The sequence below is a fragment of the Pelodiscus sinensis genome, chromosome 6, assembly GCF_049634645.1.
Source record: "Pelodiscus sinensis isolate JC-2024 chromosome 6, ASM4963464v1, whole genome shotgun sequence".
Classification (NCBI taxonomy): Eukaryota; Metazoa; Chordata; order Testudines; family Trionychidae; genus Pelodiscus; species Pelodiscus sinensis.
In genome coordinates, this window is record NC_134716.1 from 93,353,557 (window position 1) to 93,362,718 (window position 9,162).

The 9,162-nt window shown below is 38.6% G+C and overlaps 1 protein-coding gene across 8 annotated transcripts in view; it reads left to right on the forward strand.

The window, feature by feature from the left end:
- Positions 1-5,694, forward strand: part of ERCC8 (ERCC excision repair 8, CSA ubiquitin ligase complex subunit) — a 60,338-nt gene extending 54,644 nt beyond the window's left edge. For 5 of the 8 annotated variants that reach the window (XR_012905020.1, XR_012905024.1, XR_012905023.1 and 2 more), the window contains one exon: positions 3,748-5,694. Coding sequence is in view for 2 of the 8 variants with exons in the window: in XM_075932876.1 (XP_075788991.1) it covers positions 3,748-3,804 (57 nt within the window). In the remaining 6 variants the exon portion in view is untranslated. Of the gene's footprint in view, positions 1-3,276; positions 3,445-3,747 lie in introns of those variants that run through there. The other 3 variants (XR_012905022.1, XR_012905025.1, XR_012905021.1) reach the window with 3 other exon arrangements.
- Positions 5,695-9,162: the final 3,468 nt, after the last annotated feature.

The window sequence follows — 9,162 nt, forward strand, 5'->3', positions numbered from 1 at the left end:
AGTCAGTATATCTAATTGGTACTACTAGGGCCCATTTTTGACTAGTAGACTTTTCAGTTGAATACCAGGCACCTGGCAACCCTAAATAGCACCCAGACACAGAAGCCAAAAAACAAACTGGACAGGTGGCAACCTTACCTTTGCCTTCTCCTGAAGGAGTGTTTGCTGCAGCTTTTCTCCTGGGCAGTGTGTCTCTTACTTTATACTGTAGTATGCTCATCACCCCTCTCCCACTGTGCAACATGTATAGGCAGGCAGAGAAACCTCTCCCCTCTCTGTACCTCAGACTGCAGTCTCATGGGAATTGTGTGGCTGTCCAGCTTCCAGCCCAAAGACCCTCGTTTAGCCAGGAAAGGGCCTCAGATTTGAGATACCAGCAGAATGGGAATGTTTCCTCTGAACATTAGCCATAAACTCAGTTGTGCCACAAAAAGGGGCTCAGACTCTGAAAGGAAGGAAGAGATTTTTCACTATGCCCCTCCACAGAGTGGCTCCACATTAATCTTTGAGCATGTAAGGGCTGTGTCTACATTGGCGTGATCTTAGGCAAAAGAGGCTGTTTTTGTGCCAAAACTTGCTGCCTGTATACACTGGCCGCCAGTTCTTGCTCAAGAACGCTGACGTTCTAATGTATGAAATCAATGCTTCTTGTGCAAGAACTATGATGCTCCCGCTCAGGAATAAGCCTTCTTTCGCAACTGTTCTTGCGCAAGAGGCAAGTGTAGACAGGCAACATGAATTTCTTGTGCAAGAAAGCCCTATGGTTAAAATGGCCATCAGAGCTTTCTTGCGCAAGAAGGCGTCTACACTGGCATGGATGCTCTTCTGCAAAAGCACATGCCAGTGTAGACACTCTTCTGGAAGAGTTTTTGCACGAGAACTCTTCCGCAAAAGATTTCTTGCACAAAATCATGCCAGTGTAAATGTAGCCAGGTAATCTGTGACCAAAACAGAGACACCTGAGGATTCCATTCCCTATGAAGCGACACCTTTGTGGGACTACATAGAGGTATGTGAAAAATCCCTTCCCTTATTCAATTTGAAACACTGCCTCTGCGTTTCATAGGGGCAGCGCGAGCAGAGCCCAGGATCAGCTGTGCAGTGCTGCCACTTTGAAACGCAGCCTTGATGTTTCAAAAGGGCAGCACTGGATGGAGCATGCGGACTCTAGCTGATCCCGGGCTCCCACAATGCTGCCCCTCGGGAGGCATTTCAAAGGTGAAGCACTGCATGAAGCCAAGGTCAGCTGGGGATTCCAGCTGATCTCGGGCTCCTGCAGCGCTGCCCCTTTGAAATGCTGTGGCAGCGTTTCATAGAGGTAGTGCACACAATTAATTGCGCAGTTAATCATGATTAATTTTTTAATCGCTTGACAGCCCTAATATACATAAATTTTGCACAAAACAAAAAACCACGTGCACAAACCAAAACAATCCCTGCAGAACTTTTCCAAAACTAGATGCCTGTCTGAGGGGCCAGGAAGAAAACTTTTATGAATAGATCTTTCTTTTTGAACAATATGATTACGGACATTAAAATGCATTTTTTGTTTGTTTTTTGTAAACATGTAACCGTTGAAATTGTTTATATGCGGGAAGGAGGCAGATCCCTGCACATACCAGCTCCCACCTGCCACGCTATGCTGCTGCCTCTGTATCAGAGGCAACAGAACGGGGGGACGCAGGCAGCTCCCCAGGCACCAGTGCTCGTGGTGAGCCTGCTTAAATGCCAGCTCCCCACGAGCACCAGCTCCTGCCTGCTCTCCTGCGCTGGTGTCTTTGATACAGAAGCAGTACCATGCAGAACTTGCATGTAACCATGAAGGTTGAGCTCATTGGTTAACTGTTTAAATGTGTACACTATCACATCTCTAATGATGACACATGTTTTCCTATTGATGCAAGTGCCAAATGAGGGCACCTGATTAAACCAAGTCTGAAACTAAAATGTGCTTTTATATTTATATTGAGGCTTTTAATTAATTAAAGCTAGCGCACGTGATTAACATAAAAATGAACTAGATTAAAAATAGTCACAATTAATCAGTTTCAATTGGACTGTTAAACAATTATAGAATACCAATTTTGATCTTTTTCTTCTTTTTCAAATACATTGATTCCGGTTACAACACAGAATACAAAGCATACTGTGCTTACCTTATATTATTTTTATTGTAGATATTTGCAGTGTAAAAAAGATAAAAGAAAAATAGAATTTTTCAAGTTACCTCATATAAGTTCACTCAGACCTATTTTTTGTTCAGTCAGTTGCTAAGACAACCAAGTTTGTGTGTATTTACTGGAGATAGTGCTGCCTGCAAAATCAGCTACTCAGTGTGATGCTTTAACCATGAAGTCTTCATTCTGATATCTCAGATGTTCATCCTTTCCTCACTTGATCTATTTGTCAATTGCAAGAATACAAAATTGCCAAAATTCTTCACTGTGAAAACAGACCCTAGTTTCATGGATACAGATGCTTTGTTACACAGATAGCAGCAAGGTCTCCTATATGTATTCCCACCCTTCCATTTTTAAAGAAAGAGATCCAAACAATGAGGCAAGAAGCAACAAGGGTGACAATGCGAACTGTATCCCAACCAGAGAGACCTTAGAACTCAGATCTAGTACAATTAAAGCTAAGACCACTCTTTCAACTATTGACAAGACCATGCATCTTTTTTCCAAGACTGCTTTGTTCACCCAGATAGTCTTCAGCAAACAGCCTATTGAAAGAGAAAAATATTAGCTGCACTCAGCCAGTTTTCTAAAGTGATCAGACTACACATTGCTGAGGCATATAAGTCATTTGGTGTGCCTGTTTTGGAAAATCTCAATAAGTGCATTTTACAAGATCCATGGCAACCTCATGGGACAAAAGAGAATGCACGTACCTCTAACAGACATGATAGGGTGGAGTACTTGCATACACAGAGGCCTCTTTGGTAGGAATGTGCTGGAGGTGATGGTCCAGACATAAGCTGGCCATTTGAATGATTGAAAATATTCTTATGTTCATTTCTCTATCCCACCGTATTCCATTTCTGCATGCTACTTCCCATACCTATCTGAATTGTGGGAGATGCTGGTCTGCAGAGTGAAAAATGTCTTACCCAGCAATTTTCTGCCTGTTAGCAGGATCATCCACAATTCTGTCTCCCTGGATAGCTTCACAACCAAGGGCCAGCATTTTATTTGGCTAGTCACCATCTTGGCCTGCCTACTTTTAATTAATTAGTTAGCAATGAAGTTAATGTTGTTAATAATGTTTTAAAAGGTTTTTCACAGCAGTGGAATGAATCATCTGGCAGCAACAAGAGGAGAGGAATGTGGCTAGCACAGGCTCTGCTGCAGCTTTGAATTGCCTCTACAACTTGCATACAGGAAAAATATAGCCAATATTTAAAAGAATTGTGGGAGATACTACTAGTAGAAAGGAAATTGAGTAAGAACTCTTCCATTCTAACTATGTATCATGAACTGTGTATCTAAGCCAAACATATGCAGGATACTACTTTCATTCATAATTTATTCTTCTAATATTAATTTATAGGATGGATGAAGCATCAGTTTAAAAAATGCAGTAAAAATAAGATAAATTTATATTTTATATTCAAATAGTAACTAAGAAATTAGTTGTGGTGATCTTAATTTAGTTATTAATAATTACATCTTTATTAAATCTTAATGATTTAATTCCTTTAAAAAAAGCAAACTTAAGAGAATTTGTTTTCATATCCCACCTTAGCAACACTTAAATCCAGCATTTGAAGATGGATGGAGCAGCAGTGATGATGAAGGATGAATCTCAGTTCACTGTTGACATAACATTCATGCACTGTGTTTGTGGAGAAGGACTTCATCTCCAGAATTGAACAAGTATTTGTCATCAAGTCTTTGTAGTAAAGCCCAGGCTTACAGAAATGAGATTTTACTGTAAAGTTTCTTTTCATGTACTATCTTAATGTTTCTTCTGTGTTGTTACTATATTTTAAAATAGTATTCTTTTATTTATCTGGACTTCTCATCCTCTTCCCATACACCTACTCCCAATCTTTAGGCACTGCAATTGTATAGGTATATTGTACCTACATATTAAGAAAAGCAAAACTTCTGATGATCAGCTGCTAGTACACATCATCTCTCTTCTTGTGTCGTTAAAATGGTGATTCCTTCCATTTCCAGGGGACCGAAGTGGAATAGATTTGATGGATGAATGTGGAGAGGAGCTGGGTGTATAAGTCCCAGTTCCTTAGTGTGACCCCATTTTACAGAAGCCTCTGCACAAGTGAGTTGTGAAATCCAGATTGCTCAGTTAGATAAAACCAGACCTGCTTCCTTCGATCTAGATATTTATATAGGCCCCATCAATTAATATCTAATCCCATTTATTTAAAAATAGAAGCAAATTACATGGAATAGGATCATACTGATCCTGTTAACAGAATCATAAGATTAGTGGGCATTCTCTGCTGCATGAAACCCTCCCTAAGTGGAGGGGAGAATTCATGGATAGTCATAGGCAAACACTGACAGCTGAAGAGTCAGAATGGGAATGAGAAAGGGAAAGCTGGTGCTGAGTCAGCGGGCCTGTGACAATGTGGTATGATGTGATTAAGATTGAACCTCCCACCTGTTCTGGGAGTGCAGGACCTTCTCTTCCTTTCTCAGCCCGATGATTTAGAGAAGTTTCGGCAAGCTGTGTTTCCTGTCTCTGTTGTGTATGTTTTCCCTCTTTGGGTATAGTGTAGCTTTATAGATTTAACAAGCCTCAAGTCAGAAGAAAAAATTGAATAAAATTAAAGTGTAAAAAGTCATTCAAAATGTCTTCATTTCAACTGAATATGTGGCTAGTGTCTTTGCTCTATACTGTTCTGTGGGTCAGTTCCTAGGCCAGCACTGGGCTGAATATGGTACAGGAGCAGCACTCACTATTCCCTGAGGACTGAGTTAAGGAGCTGCACTGAAAGGCTTCCTATAAAATGGAAGAAGGATGGTTGGGTTGCAATTTTTCCATGGAAAAAGGAAGAGAAGGGAAAAATTTATATCAAATGGCGGAGCAGGCTTCAAATAAGGAGAAAAGTGTTACGGAACTGAATGGAAAACATACGCCTTGTGTACTGTATGTAACTAACAGAATTAGTGCACACTTCAGAATTACATTTCTCAATATCTCATATGTTTTTTTTTTTTAAATGCATATCATTCCATATAATAGTTCAGTGAAAGGGGCCTGGAGAGACTCAAGGAAATCCTTGTAATTAAGTGTTAATATAGAGAATATTTAAGTTTATAATACCAAGAAATGCTGAACCCAAAATTTGACCTCCCTCTAAGTTGTTATGAAACTATGTAAGTTAGCGACATAGAGATTTTTAAAAAGTCACTTAATTTTAGTTCAAGGGACCAGTATGGACCCTCTAAGTGTAGGAAAATATAACAAATTGAAATTGGCTCTCAAAGGAAACTTTCATTTAATTACCAATTGTTCTTTTCCTCCTGAAGTCTGGTGTATCTTTGTAACTTAATGAAAATAAGCTTTATTTACAAACAAAAAGCAAAGTGGATAATCTATTTGTTATTCCTGGGCAACATTTTTATTACATGTTCTGTAAAGATACAAATGCTACATATACAGCATATAGAATTTCTATTTCACGTTTCCAAATTTAATAAAAAGGTGTTTTTGTTTTGAGAGTCATGTTAATTAAATCCTGTGTTTTGTAAACCACTCTCTTTGGTGATAAAATGATTTATGCATTACTTCAGAGCCAAACACCAATTGGAAAAATTAAATTACATACAAATCCATTCTTCCTGAGCTGTGCAGTTACCATGGAAAATACTGGTACATAAAGAAGCAGATCCAGGGCAATTTTTGTGTGCCATACAAAATGGAAGGTAATAAAATCCAAATTCATCAAATGGAAGAAGGTAAGTATGGTAAAGAAAGTTTTCATTTTCCAGTCAGGGTTCCAAACTCTCTTCTTTTTCTGACACTGCCTTTCTCTTCCCAGTGAATCTCTGCCTGACTCCAATGTTCATAATTGCAGCATACCAATTCTTTCCCAGCCTGAGAACCTCTTGGCTGTTGATGTACTCTCCTGGCTTTAGTTCCAAGCTGAAGTGAGAGGAGTTTGAAGGAAGGTGGAGTCAGTTTGTATTCACTGACACCAGATACAAATCCTGGCCTGCTCCCACCCCCCAGCAGCCAAAAATCTTGGATCATACAGGCAGTGCATTATAGTATATGGCTAGTCTCCAAATTATTAAACACTTAGGCACTATTCATCACATTAAGGATATACAATTTCTGGCCAAATTCCATTCCAGGTAATTAATTGTTGAGAGTTCCTCTAAAGGTTCAGTTTTGACATTTACGTCCCTAAACCATTACAGGAGATTTTATTGTTTTGTTTTTTTTAAATAATTGCTTTATTCTTCAAAAGTTACTGTAGTTCGTTGATACATTAAGTGGTTAGGATCCTTCTGGATGAAAGTTGCCATGTAAATGTAACAGGACCATCATAGTAATTTATTTTTGTTGGTTATATAACTGAAGAAAGCAAATATTAAACAAAGATAGGACTGAATGCAATAGCATGTTTTGAGACCATGCCTGGTATAGGCCATACTGAATTGTAGAAACTGTAGAATAGTTCCGTCTTGTTCTGTATGCCATTCAGGCCTTAAATGAGTTCTGTTTTGATTCTTTTTTTACCATATCTATCTGCATGGTTTCAGTGTCTTTATGAAATACTACCTGATTGTCTGACAGAAATTTGGAAGCTCAGATCCACTTAGAGGAGGGAAGTTCTACTGCAGATAGTCACTGAGGGCACTTCTACTGCAACAGTGGGTCCTGGGACAGCATTGTACACATGGTTGCTTAGAGCATGAAGGAAAGGGGTTAATAATTATCTGCAGAGAACGTTAGGCCAGGGATCTGTACTAGCTAGAAAAGTTGCTTTGCCTTCCAGTAAAATTGGCAGGCTTTCATCTGGAGTTGGCAATGTAGATATTGAAACCTAGAAAGGAAATTTTGTATGATGAGTTGCCTACCCCTTGGGACTGTTACATGGTGTGCCAAGATAGGACTAAGCCTGCTTTCCTTGACTGCCTAGGCACCCTGTAACTTTCTTGCTGAACCTAGCTGTCCAGTCTGCTTTAGCACAGACACAGGGAAGGGCCACACCACTCTGCTTGTAATACACACAGCAGACCATACAGTGAGGGACAAATCTTTAGTACTCAAATACACAGCCCCTTTGGGAGCTGAATCCCAGATAAATCTGTCTTATTCTGTATAAAAGTTCTACACAGAGAAAGCTGCTTCATCCCCCACTCCCTACCTGCCGGTAACAGTTCTTTACACTGGGCTTGATTTAAAAATTTGAAGTATAAAAATAGAATTTAAGTGATTTCAAGTGAAAACAAAGATCAAAGCAAGTGACAAATCTAAAACAAAACATGCCACCTAAGTGAGATTGTTACAGATCATATTTCTCACTCTAGTTCTTATTTCAGGTAAAATCCTTCAAGTCAGAGCTCATCTTTTCTCTGGCCTAGGTCTAAACAGCTTCTTGTGTATCCTCTTAGGATGAGGAGGCAGTTTCAAAAGCCAGCTGAAGATTATTGTTGATTGCTTCCTATCACGTAAATAGAGTTTCCCCAGGGCAGGAATCCTTTGTTTAATTCTCCCCATTCCCAAAGGAAAAATACTAACATTAAGATGGATTCCCATACCAGATGGCATGGCCACATGTCTTTGTAGGACCATCCACAGTTTAGACTTACAGGAAAAACAAAACTATTTCTAGATTGTTGCCTTGAGCACCAGGCCACTAAGTTCTTACTAATTGCTTTCAGTAGAAATTCTAGATTACTAAGCATATTCATATTTCTAACTTCACATGCAAGAATGATACATGCACAAAGAATACACATTCAGGAGATCAAGGCTCTTGAATGTTAAGTCACTTGACCTGTTTTGCATAAAGCTTATTTGAGTTATGTATATTCAAAAACATTTCCATAAAAATATAGGGTGTAGCATTACAAATGTATTGTTTCAGTGTAGCAGATTCCTTCCTATACTTCTGCCATTCAGTATTTCTCACTGACTATTAAAATACAACATAAGTAAATCTTAAAATACAAATAATCTAACACTGATTTTATATTAAAATGTACTTTATTATTCTAAGAGTAAATATTTAATGGTAAGCTATGAAAAGGGCTTACGTGGTGTTAAGGAGGGGTGTGTCTGTTTTTGTTCGGTTTGTTCCTGCTATGTGTTTATATATAAGGACTGAAGTTTTTTGTTTGTATAGTAAAATAGGAGACAGTTGGGATTCTGCTTTTTTATTGTAAGAAAGTCTAGCTTTATGTGGTGGCTCAAACAAGAGGGCAAATATGATATCACAACAGAAAAGAAACAAAACTGAACAATTTTTAGAGCACCACTTTTTCTTAACTGCCACTTACCTCCAGTGACAAATGAACATTATGAAAGAAATTATTTAAAAATTAACATTGTCATCATGTAAGATGATGTGAAGATACACCAGCCATGTTGGTAGCCGAATAAAACTCAAGTTCGATATCACTTCCCTTTTTTGGGCTGATTTTATTAATAAACGAAAGGTGCCAAATATTGTGTACTGAGGCTTTTAAGAGCCCTATCCTTTCTGCAAGCTGGAAAAGAAGACAACCTTCCTAGCTATTGCCTAGAGACCTCCTGCGAGGTTCCCATGACAGACCTCCTTTAGGATCTTTCCTCAACTCTGTTTTTGTCAAGATTATGTGAAGAAATAACCATGGCTCAGTCTCCGGCACTTGGTGCATGGTTACCTGGCCGTGCTATTACGTGACTTGAAAGAATATAACTCCCAGCAACTCCTGACACGCTTCTTCAGTTAAGATTTGAATGCTCACATATTGCATGCTCAAACTCCCAAGAAAACCTGCAGCAAGACCAGAAAAGATGAGTCTTTATAAATTTCAAATGAAAAGTTAAAAAAAAAAAAAAGACCAATTTTAAAAATAAAACTTTTCTGAGCTTACATAAAAAAAGAAGCCAAAACTGATGCTCAGATTTATTTTATTTTATTAAAATTCCTTATGCATCTCTTTGAAAAGAAATTTAAAGGGGAGGAAAAAA